The 18,799-nt window shown below is 42.8% G+C and overlaps 1 protein-coding gene across 4 annotated transcripts in view; it reads right to left on the bottom strand.

The window, feature by feature from the left end:
• Positions 1 to 18,799, bottom strand: part of angpt1 (angiopoietin 1) — a 53,097-nt gene that overhangs the window by 27,406 nt on the left and 6,892 nt on the right. For 3 of the 4 annotated variants that reach the window (XM_029731473.1, XM_029731472.1, XM_029731471.1), the window contains exons 2-3: positions 1,947 to 2,102; positions 255 to 376 (exon numbers count right to left, since the gene is read on the bottom strand). In XM_029731473.1, the coding sequence (XP_029587333.1) occupies positions 255 to 376; positions 1,947 to 2,102 (278 nt within the window). Of the gene's footprint in view, positions 1 to 254; positions 377 to 1,946; positions 2,103 to 5,187; positions 5,375 to 18,799 lie in introns of those variants that run through there. The other variant, XM_029731474.1, reaches the window with a different exon arrangement.

The following is an 18,799-nucleotide window of genomic DNA, read 5'->3' on the forward strand; positions in this document are numbered from 1 at the left end:
ACTGGACTCTGAAAAGCCATCCAAAAGCCACATTCGATTGCTCCCATTGCAACATCATTATAGTGCATCTTTCAAAGACCAGCTCATCTAGGAAAATATGGCCTCATGAACTTCATACTGTTATACATCAGGGGATTGGGTGTGTTGTTGCACATCGAGTTGATCTGTCTATACATGAGTTTGTGTCTGGAGTCATGAAAGGCAGGGTGTCTTTCAATGAAGTTTCACATTGTGTTAGCGGCCTGTGAGTATACCCGTTCTTGTCGTGGAGCTTTCTGATCTCGTTGGTCTGCACCATGAGCTGCTTCTCCAGCTTGTTGGTGGACAGGGAGTTCTCAAGCAGCTGAATCTCTAGTCTGGAGGTTTGGTTCAGAACCTGTCCCAAGACAGAAAGAGGTTAGCGGTATCCTGCCTTATAGAGGTGTTCCAGCAAAACAAAATGTAGGTAAGATGTAAATCACCAGCTCCTCTTTAGGAAGAGGTAATAAAGTATAGGTTTGGCATGAAGAGAGGTTGTTCTGACACATGCTACTACTCAGTGATTTTGCTTAGCAAACCTGTATTTTTTTGGCACATCAACAAAAATCTACCCCCACAAGTACCACTTTTGTCCCCTTCCTTCTAAAGCTCCCCAAGTATCAAGAGAAGTTGAAACCTAAACATACATATGCACCAGTGGCAGTCAGTGCCGTTTAAGATGAGGGAGGACGATTATTTTTTCATGAGCATGGCCTTATTTATATTACAGCAAGTTGGATGACTGTCATTCATATTCCATTCACCCAGTTCAATGTAACAGCGTGTAACTACATGATACAAAAATGATGATACATGATACAAAAATGTTCCTTATACCCATTAGGAGGTTGCTACAATGGACACAGTGACACAAACAAGAGATTCTAATCTATTTTTCAACAGGATCGGCAGAATGCATACAACCCTGATCACGCGTAAACACACAGCCATGTCATATTTCTCTCTCGCTTCTCCTTCATTTTGGAAGAAATGCATTTGTTCAAAACTGTTGTCTTTCTCTCTCTTTGAGTCAACTTCTCACCACATTTTATGCACTGCAGCTAGCTGTAGCTTATGCTTTCAGTACTATAATAATTATTTGATAACTTCGATTGGGTGGAAGTCAACGTACCCAGAGGAGGACAGAAGCTAGCTGTCCTCCGGCTACAGCACACCATGGTGCTACACTACAAAGGGCTGTTGAGGCTACTGCAAAATAGTGTGTTTTAATCAATTATTTGGTGATGTGATTATATTTAGTATAGTTTTATCTAAAATTGATAACTTTTCTAATGTTTTACCATTTTTATTTTTATGAAATTTACTGAGGAGGTTGGTCCTCCCCTTCCTCCTCTGAATAGCCTCCACTGATATGAACATCACATAAAGAGAGCGTAGGTGTCACGTCCTGACCATAGAAATATGTTATTTTCTATGGTAGAGTAGGTCAGGGCGTGACAGGTTTTTTTTTTCTAGTTTAGTTTTTCTATGTTGTCATGCTCTAGTTTTGTATTTCTATGTTGGGTTTTGTTTGGGATGATCTCCAATTAGAGGCAGCTGGTCCTCGTTGTCTCTAATTGGAGATCATACTTAAGTAGGGTTTTTTTCTACCTGGGTTTGTGGGAGAATGGTTTTGAGTTAGTGTATGTTTCTACTCTGCGTCACGGTTTGTTGTTTTTGTTCGTTTAGTTTATTGTGTATGTATTGCAAAGTTTCACAGTGAAAATAAAATGTGGAACGACACACACGCACTTTGGTGCGCTCCTTCCTACGACAACCGTGACAGTAGGTATTTACATGTCATCCATATTTTCTTTGGCCAGTTCCCCCTTTTGCCTTTTTGGGGTGGTTTAATGTGGAATAGCTGAGTCTATGGTGCGTGAGATTGTTACCGGCAGGAGTGCGAGAAGTTTAGGGGGATATAGTACCTGCGTCTCTACATCCGTTAGCTTGCGGGTCTGCTCGGCCGTCTGGGACAAGAGGTTGGTGCCCATCTCCAACATGGCGGCCGTGTGGTTGTGAACGGCACTCTGCTGCAGCTGGGCCATCTCTGTCTTCATGCTCTCCTTTATATCGTTTTCAATCTGAAGATAGATTATGAGAGGATGGATGAGACACAGAGCATGAAACAGACTAAAACAGATGGCCCATAATGCAGACTCAACAAAACTGGGGTATGTTGAAAAACAAAAGTAGCAGAGGATAAACAGACGCTGTAAATCACGCAGACACAACAAAATAGAGATGCGTTTGAAAACAGTGACAGTTGAGAGACGGCATTCAATCACTTTACAGTTGAAAGAAAGAACATGCCTGACAAATGGCTACCATCCACATTGATCAAGGTTCAAATCTCATACATTCTGTAATCACTGTAACATTCCCTCACGTGGACATTTCTAAGGCCTTCTTATCAGTATCTCTATGTCACAGATCAACTGAGTTGATTCTGTCTTTCCACCACATTATTCTAACACAAAACCTCTTCTTTGGGGAACCACCAAGTGAACAATGAGCTTCAGAATATAGGTGGATCCAGATGTAGGTAATTAGCTGGGGAAGGAAGAGACAGAGATGGCCAGATACTCACTGGTGCTTATCTTGAGAGCACTCTTTCATCCCCCAAAAGTGAACGGATGACAAGGCCGGGACAGGGTTTTATTCAACGTCAGTTCATGCACCTGCGGTGATGTTCGGCCTGTTACGTTTCACCATCTGCACTGACACTTTTGAAAACATTCCTGAATAATCTAGATGGTGTGTTTGATTTGGTCAATCTGACAGTGGCCTTTCTGAGCTCACTATCTAATAGGGCATTTTCAGAAACGCACCAGCCAGTTCCAAACATTACAGTGTCGCATGCGCTGATGCCCTTACTCAGCAACTGTTCCTGGTACACATACACTTCGTTGAACGAAAAGAACAGCACACATGGAGACGTCACCAGCCACTCGAGTGTGAAGGAGTGTGAAGGATTTATGTTGTTGCCGTGAGACTCTTAAAGAAAGCATTTGAGACATCAAAATCTCTCACTTCATTTTCCCATCCCTCGGAAAATACAGATTGTTTCTATTGTCACATTAGCCGTGATGTCCGATGACACCCTACGACGACATGGTTAAAGGAACCATACATGTGTGGCCTCCAGGGACCTGAATGACTCACGTTAAAAGGCCCTTAGTCCTATTCTAGAAAACACAGGCACTGGGATAGTCTAGACTTTCATGCTCAGACCTTATGTTGGATTTCATGCCCATTATAGCTAGTGCATGAGTGATAGTTTCAACTTTGAAGACCGTAGAAGTTTCATCATTAACCCTTTACACATGTGGGAATGAACATTTATGGATACATTTAAATGTTTGACGAAGAAGAAATATGAAATGCATATGTACACGCATGGTAGCAATTGAAAGGGAACCATTTGGAGATTGTGGAAACAATTCACCTCGCACAAGACTGAATCCAAACGTTACACTGTTGATTTTATGTTCATTTTACATTTACTGTACGTTTTGCTGCATTTGTTGATAACGAAACCTGAAAACACTCTCGATATAGTCAGTAACAATGATACGAATATTTCTGGAAAATGTGAGGTAGGTGCGACATAAGACACGTGAACTGACTATCTGGTGTCTCCAAGTGGCCACCTCTACAAAGTGGGCACAGTTCCATAGTCATTTCAATGCGCTTTTATGACTCAAAGAAGAATCTTCAACTATAAGGTGCTTTTTGTTGTTGCTGAGCTCTCCTAGCTGTGTCGTTGAGGAACTAGAGCAAGCACACTTGTAGTAGTTCTTTCCCCGGAACACAGCCCTGTATCCCCGCCATCGCACAATTACTGTTGTTTTCACGCAATCTAAAAACGACCTATTATAAATCGCAATCTGGGTCAGGTGGGTATCATCTGAGTGATTGTTCTATTGCCAAAATGAAAAGCTAAGTTATAAAATATCATCTTGCAGTGTTAGAGATTCACAGGGCAATTCAGAGAAACACATCGTCATCTCGTTCTGTTCAGAACAACCCACGTCGTCTTGTAATTGTACGTCAAACATAGCGATCATGAACATGGACGCTGTGTGTGACATGAGTTTTATGATTTGGAAATGTGGAGTGCACATTTGGACTCACGGGTGTTTGTCTTGCTTGTATGACATCAAAGTGGTATTTATTATGATCCTCAACGCCTCGTCTTTCTAAATACATAGAGTCTTCTTAATTTACAGCATTTCCCTCACTGAGACAACACAACATGTGCAACGGTTGTGCAATTAGAGGGAGAGAGGGATGGGGGCAAATTCTTGTCTCATGCGGTGCTCAAATTCAGAATGGCTTTAAGTCAAAGACCATAAAGCGCTGTAAAGCTCAGAGCCTGAGCGCTGACATCATTTATAACGTAACCCATATACAGGTACAGTATGTTTGTAAAGGGCTATAAATTGTAGAAGTTTCAACTTTAAAGACTGTAAGGTATTAAAAGAGTATTATGCGTGTCTTCAGTTACGGTTTGTAATGTGCACAAAACGAACATATTTGAATTCCCACAGTTGTAAATAATAAATGGTTTGCAGAGGAACAAAACAGTGAATGAATCGCTTGGCAAAGCCAATCCCAATACAAAATAGACAAAATGGAAAATATGTATTTCGCTAAAAAAACATAAGTATATTTGACTGAATCTGCATCAGTAGAGTGATAAAACCATAGCGGCCGTCGACGGCCTTTCTTTAAATTACTGTAGCGGCGCCAATGGCCTTGTTTTTCTAACAGTAATATCTGTGTCAATATTGCAAAATGTACTTGCTAACAGGTTGTTAGCAAGTACATGGGTTGTCATGGGTTGTCATGTTTTCTAGGTGCAGATATTTATAGGCCTCATTTTGCTATTATTGGACAGCTTAGCTATCGTGTTAGGGTAGTAAATGCCTGTGCAGTGGATATTTATATGATGATTTGGATATTTAAGCAATAAGGCACGAGGGGTTGTGTTATATGGCCAATGTACGACGGCTAAGGGCTGTTCTTAGGCACAACGCATTGCCTGGACACAGCCCTTTGTCGTGGTATATTGGCCATATGCCACAAACCCCTGACGTGCCTTATTGCTATTATAAACTGGTTACCAACGTAATTAGAGCAGTAAAAATAAATGTTTTGTCATACCTGTATACGGTTCGATATACCACGGCTGTCAGCCGATCAGCATTCAGGGCTCGAACCACCCAGTTTATAATTGTTTACATAGCCAGCGAACAAGTTGCTTGTTCTATCCTGTTTCTACCAATGCAATTCATTTGGAAACTGTCCCAGCTTCGTAACTAATCAGCTAACATTGGCAAACTCTGTAGCTAGTCTGTCAGGCAAGAAAGCAAGAGTTGATTGGAGGAGAGAGAGAGAGTGGTGTGTGTGTGTGTGTGTGTGTGTGTGGAATGGGAGGCTTGTAACTGTATTAGACAATGTATTATGGAAACCCCTTATTAGGAAGAGAGTATGTGTATGGTTGAGGAAAAAGTAAGAGAGGGAGGAAGAGAGAGACAGTGTGAGGGAGAGAGAGAGATTATGTTCCTGACCACCTTTGTATCCTATTTGTTCCTCCTCTCCTCTCCCTCTGTTCCTCAAGGTCAGTGAAAGCGAAGGAAGTGATGTGGAGAGTCAGAGCTCAGGAGCAAAAGGCAGGGACCAATAGGAGTTAGAGATGATAGGAGGGATAGGGATGTGGAGCAAGGAGGGGAGGGAGAGAAGAGTGGAGGGAGAGAGCAAGAGGAGGGAGAGAGGAAGGGAGGGCGAAGGAGCGGAGAGTGGAGGGAGAGAGGAATAGGAGAGTGAGGAGGAGGGAGAAACGAGTGGAGCGAGAGGGAGAGGAGGATGAAAAAGAGGAGGGAGAGGACAAAGCCGAGGGACAGGAGGAATTAGAGGGAGAGGAGGAGGAAGAAGAGGGAGGGGAAGAGGGAGAGCACATCCGAGAGGGAAGCCTTCCATGGCGTGTGTCTGCCCCAAGTCCCACCATTCACCCTTGTACCACACAGCCTGGGCCTAAAGTGAAAGTGGCTGGGGTTTTGGAGTTGTTTTTAAAAGTGCTAGGAACTTATATCTGTTCCAGAGCTTGTAATGGATTACAACAAGAAAATAGGTGGGGTTGACCATCTTGACCAACTGAGGAGCTATTACAATGTTGGACGCACAGGCAGAAAATAGTGGAAGTATGTGTTTTGGGGGATGCTCAACATTGCCATCGTAAATGCATATATTGTGTGGGGGACCCTGCAAAGACCCGTTCCCAGAAACCGCAGGCGCTGGCCCCCGAAGGCATTGAAAATGCAGTTTGTCCATTCACTTTGTGATATGGCTACAGTGGCAGGAAGAGGGGAGCCAAGCCTGTGGCACCAGGGCGTGTGGACTGAGTTGTAACTCATTTGAAAGCAGGTGAAGTTTGAAGGGCGCAAGGGGGGGGGGGGGGGTGCATTCGGAGTGGACGCAGGGAAAAGAGTGGGAGATGTGTAGAAACCTCCTTTCGGTGCTCTACGTGTTCTGTGCCAATTTGCAGGATGGGGCAGTGCTTCCAGAAGTTCCATGACATTTAGACAAATGCAAACACTAAAGTGTGTGAAATATGAATTTGTCCTACAAATCTCGGAACAGTTGCTGTGTTTTGTAGCGTCTCTCTTTATCTATCTAATACTGCATTCACTGAATTGTTGTCAAAGTAGGCTACTATTTCTACATTTTGTGTCAGGCCTGGTCTGTACTAAATCTTATTGAGAGAGGTTGCATTTCTTTTTTAAATGGTCTCTGAATAGTTGTTTGAATTTTTACATTGTTGCAGAAGTAAGAAACGTTGTCATTACACTAGCCTACTTTGTGTGGGTTTTGAAATACTTTCTGAATATTGTCCTCTGGTCGTATTTTGGATATGTAAATAATATTTATAAGTATTATATGTTACACTTGGTACATTTTAAGTGAGTCATTTAGTAAAATTGACTGCAATTTTAAATACTTTTTGTTGTTGTGTTAATGTTTTTTTGATAGTGAGCGTCTACACAATGGTTGACAAAATGAGTGTTATTGCTATTGACATGAATGTGGTGTCGTATTAAAGAAGAAGTTGGGCTCTAAAACTAAGTTAACTTGTAATTGTCATTTGTACTTTGTTTTTGAGCTACCGTATGTCTGTTTGTTTGAAATGTGTGAGAAAATGAGCTTTATCATGAAAATTCCCAGTACTCTACAGCAGCATTCTAGAATTATCTTGGCGTCTAAAGGGCTGACGCTGAGAGTTTGAAATCACTTTAATGTGTACAACATATTTAAAAGATTGGCACTTATAAATAGAGAAATACTCAACTGTCATATTGCTTGCCTATATAAAGGATGGATTTCAACGTTTCGTGAACATACAGTACAATAACACAGACAGAGCAGAGACAGTTCCTTTCAATCCTAAAACTGTGACATCTTTCTACCCATCAGCCATCAGCAAATGTCTGCCACATGGAAATAGTCCTTCAGTGCAATATCCCTGTCTTGGCGTTCATATAAAAGCTAAGTGTAGCGTTGTTTCAGGCCCACTAGCAGATACAATAGAGTTCCTTTGGCTGTGAAGTACAACAGATTGATTTAAGTGTCACACTAGGGTACAGGAGTTTAGAAAGAACATGAAGAGTCTGGAACCTACATGGTTCGGAACACCGATATTATAACTATTGAAACCGTCTGAATCGATAACCTCAGGCTCATTGCACGACTTAGATGCCAAGTATTTATCTTTGGAGACCTGTGCCTTTAATGGTGATATACTGTAGTACTCGCCAATGCTTCACAAGCAGCTTGTACTCTTTATAGCAGTTTGCCAATCCGTTAAAACGAATCGGTGTAAATGTTGTCTGATATGCCTTGCTTGCACCCTGCATAAGTCACCTTGAGAGACCCCGGTGGAAGTGACACCGGTGACCCTCCAGAAACTTAAGCTCCGCACTCATCGGCATATGGCCGGTCTCCCAGGGAATGCGCCTGACTCAGGACTCAATCTGGCGAGGGTCATAAACGGAAAGTACCAAGGAGAAACAAGATTAAACAAACACGGCCCATCATGTAAAAATACCATATGGGAAGAAGCAAAGTAGCCCAATGTGGGTGTTAAGTTATTTGGCTGTGCTTTTCCAGACAGTGAACAGCACAGGATTAGAAAGCAGGAGAAAGTAAATAGTGTCCTTCAGTGGTAGAAAGTGAGTAGAGAGGCATACCCTTGTCGGGAATTGGGAAAGCGATGATGAAATACATACAAGTGCATGATATGCATGCAGTGCTTGTGTGCTCCACTCTCATGAGGGTTGGTTAAATGCCAAAGTCTGATTTTCCAGGACATCTGACCAGACAAAAAACATAAGTCATCTCAAAAAATGCACTAAAATTCTATTTGAAACAATGCAATGTAATTTGAATGGAAACTACAAAAAAATTCAAATATATGTTCCATCTAAATACAGCAGACAAATACAAATAGCTGTAGGCCAATGAATCACTCTGATTTTTTTGATCAAAATTCACGTTTGTTAGAGAGGAATCTGGGCTATTATCTGAGTCAGAGGAACCATGTTTGGGACCAGTTCAGCTTGGCTTAGCAGCAGCTGGAGGACTTGGTTAAACTCCACACGCAGCCCATCGGCTGAGGGTCACTCCAAATCCGTCAAGGTTAGCCATAACTGTGGTGTCAGGTTTAACCTCTTACCTGGACTGTGGATCATTATCAGAGCAATGAGTAGAAAGGTGGTAAAGGTTGTGTGATTGATTTACGCATTGCTTGTTGCTTACTTATACCATGGCATTGTTGAATACTCCTTTCTGATTGGCTTGAAGGGCATTCTAGCGTGTGCATTATTTCCCTTTATAAACTGGGTGGCTCGAGCCCTGAATGCTGATTGGCTGACAGCCGTGGTATATTTAAGCAATAAGGTCCAAGGGGGTGTGGTATAAGACCAATAAACCACGGCTAAGGGTGCTGTTCTTATGCGCGACGCAACGCAGAGTGCCTGGATACAGCCCTTACCACAAACCCCTGAGGTATACCACAAATCCCTGAGGTGCCTTATTGCGATTATAAACTGGTTACCAATGTAATTAGAGCAGTAAAATAAATGTTTTGTCATACCCGTGGTATAGGGTCTGTTACACAACGGCTGCCAATCAGCATTCAGGGCTCGAACCACCCAGTTTATAACAGACCGTATGTGCTCTGTTGTAGCCTAGCTTATCTCTGGCTCTGTGGGTGTCTGGGTTGCATTTCCCACTGACGGGACCCAATCATCTGAGAAGCCTCAAGTGGATACGGTAAAGGAGCTATTACTGTCAATTAGCACCTCACTCTACAGCACAGGGCACCTTGAGACTGATGCCAGCAAATGTGTTAATGCCTTCTTTTCGCCAAAGGACAGTGAAGGTTGGATTTAATACACTCTCTGAAACCTGTGGTTATAATTCACTCAATGCCCAGGACCTTTATGGGTTGCTTAAATTGAGGTTGCATGTAATTCTTTACAGACAGCATACATATAGAATATAACTCTGTCTCATTGCCCCAGCTTCAGCCAAAATGTAGTGGCTTGTTTGTATATAAGTCACTTTGAGACAGTGAGAGGATATGAATTAGGAGAGTAACTCAGGCTGAAATCAAAGTTAACTTCTACAACCTTTACCCTCCCAGCTAGATACCAGGCATTTACCAAATTGTGACTCTCTCTCTTTCTCTCTCTCTCTCTCTCTCTCTCTCTCTCTCTCTCTCTCTCTCTCTCTCTCTCTCTCTCTCTCTCTCTCTCTCTCATCCTCTGCCTTAACGTGGCAGAATGGGGATCGATCAATAGGCCCCTGGTCGGCTGGAATGGAGGTCCAGTGCTATGACTCATTACTGAAGCACTGCTGGGTGCTGATTACAGGGCTTAACTCCTCCATGGACAGAGTGTGACTGCCATGTACCAAAACTAAATGGCACCACATTCCCTATATGCACTACTTTTGACCAGAGTCCAATGGGAGTCACACTCTATCCAACCAGTTCACTGCCAGGACCCAAAGCTGTCCTCTCTGTTTCTCTCTCTTTCTGTCAGGATGCTGTTGTGTTGATTTCATTTCGTTATCCTTTTCCAAGGACATAGTTAGTCTTGTGTACACAACCTGAAACCAAACCAACCATCTCCAACCCAAATCATTGCATATAAAACCAGTGCCCAAAATCATTTAGCGAGTAGAGCCAATACACCACTTTCTGTCCATCAAAAGCTCCTAGGCTCAACAAATTGACAAAAGTGAGAAGCGTGCCCACTGGTGAAAACTCTAAAGACTTGGCGTTTTCTTTTGTTTCCAAAACTCCCTAAAATCTATCTGATTTAGAGTATTGTGCAGTAAGGAAAATAAGGACTTTCAAATTTCAATTGGCTCCTATTTTTATGCTTTTGGGCAAATGCAGATTTTACAATTTAAGTGACTTATCTAACTGGATTATTTCCATTCAAAATGAGACGATACGACTTAGGAGAGCGACTCAGACTGAACTCAAAGTTCCTCTACATCCTTTACCCTCACAGCTAGCTACCAGGCATTTACCAAATAGTGACGCTACTTCTCTCTCGCTCTCTTTCTCTCTCTCTCGCTCGCTCTCTCTTTCTTTCTCTCTCGTCCTCTGCCTTAACGTGACAGAATGGGGATCGATCAATAGGCCCCTGGTCAGGTGGAATAGAGGTCCAATGCTTTGACTCATCACTGAAGCTTTGTAAGGAAAGAGGTAAATATTTGAAATGGTCGGCTGAAATGGAGGTCCGGTGCTTCGTCTCATCACTGAAGCCCTGTAAAGAAAGCGGTAAATATTTGAAATGATCAAAAACAAAGGGCATTTTCAGGAACTAATGTGGAAAATTCTGAATTTTATCAATTTGATTTAAGACTCTAAATCTCTTTCCCATTTACCAGGAGGGGGGTTAAGGGTAGGTCATGTCGTAAAGGTGGGGTTTTAGGAGGGGCAGAAATATGGTGATGGACTCAGAGTCATGCATGGATTGCTAGAGGGAGTTCCAGAGCCTAGGAGAAACCCTGGAGAAGGCCCTGTCACTGAAGCTCTGGAGCTTGGACCTGTGGATGACAAGGTGGCCTACTGTGGTGTAACGAAGTGAGCGTGTAGGTTGGCATGTATTACTGTTGTGTAACAGCTCATACCTGAATCATTGTGTTTAAACCACAGTACATTTCTCTGAAGGACAAGCACAGAGCAGCCAGTGCATGTTTCAATACCTGGAGATATCCTACATAAAATGCATTAGTACAATTATGTAAACAAAATGATCATGAGAAAAGTATTGATAGCACGTTTGATCAAAATATCAATTATACAACACTTTATTTATCTTTGGACTGAAGGATTGAATCCAGACTTGATACATTTAGCATATTCCTTGGTGGGACATGTAAAGTATTAAGTCAAAGCTATTTATTTATGTTTTAGTCACACAAAATATATTTGTATGTTTTAGTAATGCAAAATATAGATCATTCACTTGAACAGTAACATTTCGCATAACTTGAAACAGATTAAAGATTCAAAAGTTTGTAAAGACAAAGGTCAAACGTTTATAAATGGAAAAAAGCCTGAGAAAAGTAAAACTATATCTGAACATGACTGCCAACACTTTTCTGTTCTTTATGGGAAATTTGATCTTACTTCATCCATCAGATACATTCATTCTTATGTGATTGGAATCATTTATCTGGTTCGAATACTTTGCCTATCCATCTACTATACATGTATTATTAACCAATGTCAGAGAGATGTCACACATCAATTCAAGGGCTTCAACAGTTGGTATCATGTATTAAACAAAACACATCCTCAGCAACCAAGGTAACGCGCTACTAAAAATGTACAGACCATGACAGACGGGTAAAACGTTTAAGAAAGGAGCCAATTTCACAAGAAAGCCCAAAATAAGTTAACATAACCAAGAAGCAATTAATTTTTGATATCCTGTCTTATAAACATGAACTTACTCGAAATATGACAAGAGGGACGGAGAAAGTGTTTGCTTTGAATTTCAGCTCTCCTCTCGGGAAAGACCGCAGGGATCTCGTCCAACAGAAATGTTTACATTTCTCTTTCAGATTCGGGTGCTGTTATGTGGAAGGCTTGCTTGTTATTGCAATCAAGATTCGGCAAATGATTTTTTAGAGTTGGTCTAGACAAGGATTATTTGGCTCTCTTATATGACCATATTCCAGTAGCAATACACTGATGAATCTCCAAAATTCTTTACTACTGAGTTTTCTATACTTGGTCCGAAAAACTAGATAAAGAACCGTAATATTCTATTAATAACTCATAACATAATTGAATTATAGGCTATTATAGTAATAACCATATATTGCTGTTTTCCTTCCTTCTGTGGAGCTCAGGTCACTTAGCATCATTCATGTGAATTCATCAAGAGTGAAAATAAATATTTTGCAGCCGTGATTGTGTGTGGATGTCTATTTTCACAAATCCTTGAGTTTCTAGGAGCTCTCTTATGTCATAGCAGGCCCTCAAATTACCCCAATTAATGATGTGTATCTGGACGTATGGGAGAGGAAACATATGCATTCATCCAAGACATGGGAATGGAGAAACAAACCAAACAATAAAACAAATTCAACAAATTCAACTGCCCTGGTACTGGACCCCTAGTTTTCTAGTTTTCCGAGGAATTGAGCTTGTCATTCTCTCAAACATGGGAACGTTTCCACTGGGCTTCATCCAAGTAGGAACGTGGTCGATAATGGCTGAGTAAACCCTTCGGCACTGCTGTTTCAATCTTCCTAGCCGTAGAACACCCAGGAATATCAACCCACGGGACGTGGGTGATTGGATCCAAACATTTGGGGTATCTTTATCTCTGCCAGCACATTTCAGACATAGATGGAATTAGTTTGCCTCAAGGAAGCCATAATAAAGTTAGTATGTGTGCAATCTCAAAGTTTGTGAATATGGTAGGCCTTTCTCATCCCATAATAATAACCACTATATTCCCTCACTGCCAGCGCCAGCTAAACATCTATCAGAGCTGATGCCTCTTCTATTCAAATTTAACGGCCATTTAATGCCAGGTATTGTTACATTCAGCGTCATGTCCATGTTTATCTTTCCCCCTAGCATCCCGCTAAGTGAAGAGGCGATCATTTAGAAACTCTCAAGTCATCCAGGGTTATCCTCGCCAACAGAAAAAGCTCCTATATAAACTCCCAAGTCAAACCAGGGCCCCCCTTCCCTCCTTTTGCTATGGATACATCACACAACCAGCCACACTGTTACATCAGGTCTAAATGATGAGACCCTTCTTCTTTGCCTCCTCATCCCCATCTCACAGCTAGACTGGACAATGTATCATCGGCAGCTGTGTGGGTCTAGACTCTGGACAGGGGGCTTTGATGTCATGCGTCTGTGCTGACAGCGGTAGTCATCGTGCCCCGGGGCAGTACGGGGTGGAGGGGCGCAGCGCGGGGGGGGGGGGGGGGGGGGTCAATGGTGTGGAGGCCACAGAGGCAGTCACTGGAAACAGGCCCTTTTTTCTTCAGTTACGGTGCCTACTGAACAACAGTGGAATGAAAACAAAGCAGCAGGAAGAGGTACAGTAGCCCTCACCAGATGGAACTGCTTTGGTCTGACCTCAGGTCATACCAGTGTAATGAAGGGAAAATGGATGCTAATGGCTACTGAGGCAGTGTGTCTCTTTCATAGGTTGAAATGTCTATAATATTCAGTATTTACACAATCAAAAGATTTCACAAATCATAAGATATGCCATTGTTCCTGCAATTGTATAGCTAGTTTCAAATCCTAAGCAACAACCCAGAGATCATGTTGTGTAAAATAATAATTATAAATAATAATAATACTTTTTTTCCCCTAATCTGCAATCCACATGTCAACATGGAGAGAAAGCAGTTACTTTCAAGCAAAACCCAACCCTTGGAGCTGTGGAAGCTCATAGTCATATCATATGGAATATCCCCAGGCAAACCAGACCAGACCTGCACAGTAGAGCTCGGTTTGAACCCTGTAACATCATTCTAACCCAGCGTGGTCCTCTCCAGTCACTTACAGCTCTGACTCCTCAGCGGGCCCCGAGCGGAGCAGCAGAGGACCAGAGCATACGCAGCACAATGTCGCCATATCCCTAGGCTTTCATCTGGCTGGACCTCTGTTTATTTTTGCTTTCTTAGACTGAAGTGCAAAAGAAGTGTGTATACACACAGTGACAAGCAGGGGAGAGATCAAATGATCGAAACCAGCGCGCCCCAAAGACAAGTACTGGAGGACCATCATCCCCCGGCTGAGCTGAAGTATAAGGGACTCTTAGGGATCCTTTCTGCTAGACTATGGTTACCATATTATAGTATGCTATAGAATACAATACTCCAAAATCCTTATGTGATATTTGAGAGCCCAATTTTTGAATTGATTCCTCTTACATTGGAAACATGTGACTACAAGTAGTCAACTACAATATAGCTTTATTACAATGTCCTGAATTGGTAAAAATAGGTAAAAATTAAGTAAGGTAAAGTAAAGTCAAAGAAAACGCTATATTAGTATTTTTCTATTTATTTTGTATTTATTTTTATTTCACCTTTATTTAACCAGGTAGGCAAGTTGAGAACAAGTTCTCATTTACAACTGCGACCTGGCCAAGATAAAGCAAAGCAGTGTGACACAGACAACAACACAGAGTTACACATGGAGTAAACAAACAAGCCAATAACACAATAAACAAGTCAATGACACAATAAACAAGTCAATGATACAGTAGAAAAAAGAAAGTCTATATACAGTGTGTGCAAAAGGCATGAGGAGGTAGGCAATAAATAGGCCACAGGAGAAAATAATTACAATTTAGCAGATTAACACTGGAGTGATAAATGAGCATATAAAGATGTGCATGTAGAGATACTGGTGTGCAAAAAGAGCAGAAAAGTAAATAAAATAAAAACAGTAAGGGGATGAGGTAGGTAGATAGGGTGGGCAATGTACAGCTGCAGCGATCGGTTAGATGCTCAGATAGCTGATGTTTAAAGTTGGTGAGGGAAATAAGTCTCCAACTTCAGCGTTTTTTGCAATTCGTTCCAGTCACTGGCAGCAGAGAACTGGAATGAAAGGCGGCCAAATGAGGTGTTGGCTTTGGGGATGATCAGTGAGATATACCTGCTGGAACGTGTGCTACGGGTGAGTGTTGTTATCGTGACCAGTGAACTGAGATAAGGTGGAGCTTTACCAAGCATAGTCTTATAGATGACCTAGAGCCAGTGGGTCTGGCGACGAATATGTAGCGAGGGCCAGCCGACTAGAGCCTACAGGTCGCAGTGGTGGGTGGTATAAGGTGATTTGGTAACAAAACGGATGGCACTGTGATAGACTGCATCCAGTTTGCTGAGTAGAGTATTGGAAGCTATTTTGTAGATGACATCGCCGAAGTCGAGGATCGGTAGGATAGTCAGTTTTACTAGGGTAAGTTTGGTGGCGTGAGTGAAGGAGGCTTGGTTGCGAAATAGAAAGCCGATTCTAGATTTGATTTTGGATTGGAGATGTTTAATATGAGTCTGGAAGGAGAGTTTACAGTCTAGCCAGACACCTAGGTATTTGTAGTGGTCCACATATTCTAGGTCGGAACCGTCCAGAGTAGTGATGCTGGTCGGGCGGGCGGGTGCGGGCAGCAAACGGTTGAAAAGCATGCATTTGGTTTTACTAGTGTTTAAGAGCAGTTGGAGGCCACGGAAGGAGTGTTGTATGGCATTGAAGCTCGTTTGGAGATTAGTTAGCACAGTGTCCAAGGAAGGGCCAGAAGTATACAGAATGGTGTCGTCTGCGTAGAGGTGTATCAGGGAATCGCCCGCAGCAAGCGCGACATCATTGATATATACAGAGAAAAGAGTCGGCCCGAGAATTGAACCCTGTGGTACCCCCATAGAGACTGCCAGAATTCCGGACAACATGCCCTCCGATTTGACACACTGAACTCTGTCTGCAAAGTAGTTGGTGAACCAGGCGAGGCAGTCGTTAGAAAAACCAAGGCTATTGAGTCTGCCAATAAGAATACGGTGATTGACAGCGTTTTATCAATGGCGGTTATGATATCATTTAGTACCTTGAGCGTGGCTGAGGTGCACTCGTGACCGGCTCGGAAACCGGATTGCACAGCGGTGTAACGCCCTGGCCATAGAGAGGGTTTTTTGTTCTTTATTTTGGTTAGGCCAGGGTGTTACATTGGGTGGGCGTTCTATGTTCCTTTTTCTATGTTTTTGTATTTCTTTGTTTTGGGCCGTGTGTAGCTCCCAATCAGGCACAGCTGAAGCTCGTTGTTGCTGATTGGGAGTCACACATAAGGAGCATGTTTTTCCTTTGGGTTTTGTGGGTAATTGTTTCTGTTAGTGTTTGCACCTGACAGGACTGTTGGCTGTCGGTTTTCTCTTTTCTTGTTTTTGTATAGTGTTCACGTTGTTCAATTAAATATTAAATGATGAACACTAACTCCGCTGCGTTTTGGTCCACTCTCTCTTCAGACAGCCCTTACAAGCGGAGAAGGTACGGTGGGATTCGAAATGGTCAGTGATCTGTTTATTAACTGGGCTTTCGAAGACTTTAGAAAGGCAGGGCAGGATGGAAATAGGTCTGTAACAGTTTGGGTCTAGGGTGTCACCCCCTTTGAAGAGGGGGATGACCACGGCAGCTTTCCAATCTTTAGGGATCTCGGACAAAACGAAAGAGAGGTTGAACAGACTGGTAATAGGAGTTGCAACAATGGCAGCGGATAGTTTTAGAAACAGAGGGTCCAGATTGTCTAACCCAGCTGATTTGTACGGGTCCAGGTTTTGCAGCTCTTTCAGAAAATCTGCTATTTGGATTCGGGTGAAGGAGAAGCTGGGGAGGCATGGGCGAGTAGCTGCAGGGGAGGCGGAGCTGTTGGCCGGGGTTGGAGTAGCCAGGAGGAAGGCATGGCCAGCCGTTGAGAAATCCTTATTGAAATTTTCGATTATCATGGATTGACACTATGACATACAATACTATACATTAAGAAGTTTGAGAACTTAATGCATAATGTTTTAAGCTCGATGAATGAGTTCTGGGGGCCTACAGAATCAGATCCCACCTGACCATCTATGGACCACCATTAGTCAGACTGAATCTCATCCCCTGCTCCTCCAGTCCATCCAAACACAACCACTCCAGACCTGCTGAGGATTAACCCCCGCAACCCCAGCCTGCAGCTCCCACTGACAGTAAAGTCCACTCAAACAAACATCTGCACCCATTTATGAGTAAACAGGCGTAAAGCTCCATTCGTTTTCCAGCTACAGGCATGTGTTCTGGGGCTGTCTCGTTGAGTGATTCTCTGGTCGTGGTCTGCATCAGTCTGGTAGTGACTGAATTTCTACCCTCGACAACAGTTACACCTCTTGTTGGAACGGTCCCTTTATCCCTGCAATTTAGTAGAAACACTTACAGTATCATAGTACAAGAGGTCAGTTTTATCCTGACCCAACAAAGCTTGCTAGGGCTCTATCGTAAGGGTAATTGAGACTACATTTAGTACAGTTATTCTCTAAAAGGTCAGGGTGTAAGGTGGATTGACCTTTGACTCCTATTTTAAGCAGAGGTCGAAAATGATGTGACAGGGAAGAAAAGGGGGAAGGGCGGGCAAGCACACTATCGACATCTTCACCAGTCATCTCCAGTTGGCTCTGCCAGCCACAGCCCTGGTATTGTGTGGAATATGAGAAACCTGGCTTGGGTCCCAGACAAGGCAAACACAGTGCTGGACAGGGTTAAGACATTCACCAGGGCTGTTCCAATGTCTGTGTGTTCGTGTGTGTGTGTGTGTGTGTGTGAGGGGTGTGGATGAGGTGCCACGCCGATCACAGCTCTAAACCGTTAACCCGGGACCCAAACACGTCCCACACACAAGACAAAACCACCCACCGCACTGGAAGGAGTCGTGAGTGGCCGACCATGTTGTGCAGTTTCAGACCGTATGTTAATATATCATGAGATATGGACTACAGCAACTTTTCCCTAAGCCTTACCAACACCAAAGATAGAACAAAGAAATTACTGAGGTTATTGCAAAGTGTGACATTGAAGCCTGATGTGCGATTGGCCCAGATCACAACAAGAACAGAGTAAGAGAAGGAAAACTCGCCTATTCTTCATTTACTGATCCAACTCCGGCTGTGAAGGAGTGAAACTGCTTATCTGTTACCCAATATCTCCCACACTCTTTCCCTCTCTCCCCCCCTTCACTTGCTTCTCTTCATTTGTTTTCCCTCACGGCGGGTGCTTTTATTACTTGTTATTTATCTGCTGTTCTGTTTGTTTATTCAAAGCCTCTCACTTTGACAGAAACTATTCCATTGCTCTCTTTCATCACCAATTGTGATGTTTTGATTTGTAATCATGGAAAAGTTGAAGAAGCTGAACTCTCAGATGAGGTGAAATGGTGTCCTTTGGAACTTTGGCAAGTGGCCCCAGAGCTGACAGACTAAAGCAACCACTCACAATGCAACATCTGTAGGACACAACCTCTAAGGGGAGTAGGGCTCAATGGTAGTGTTTTGGGATGCTTCAGGAATTTCCCCAAACTCCACGCAGTCAGCCTTATCTCTCAGATGAATAATTGTCAGATGGAACAGGATTCCGATGGAATTTGTAGAGGATAAATGCTACAGTGAACTTGAAGATTGGCTGGACCCGAAAAAAGTTAGAAAG

The sequence above is a fragment of the Salmo trutta genome, chromosome 34 (genome assembly GCF_901001165.1).
Source record: "Salmo trutta chromosome 34, fSalTru1.1, whole genome shotgun sequence".
Classification (NCBI taxonomy): domain Eukaryota; kingdom Metazoa; phylum Chordata; class Actinopteri; order Salmoniformes; family Salmonidae; genus Salmo; species Salmo trutta.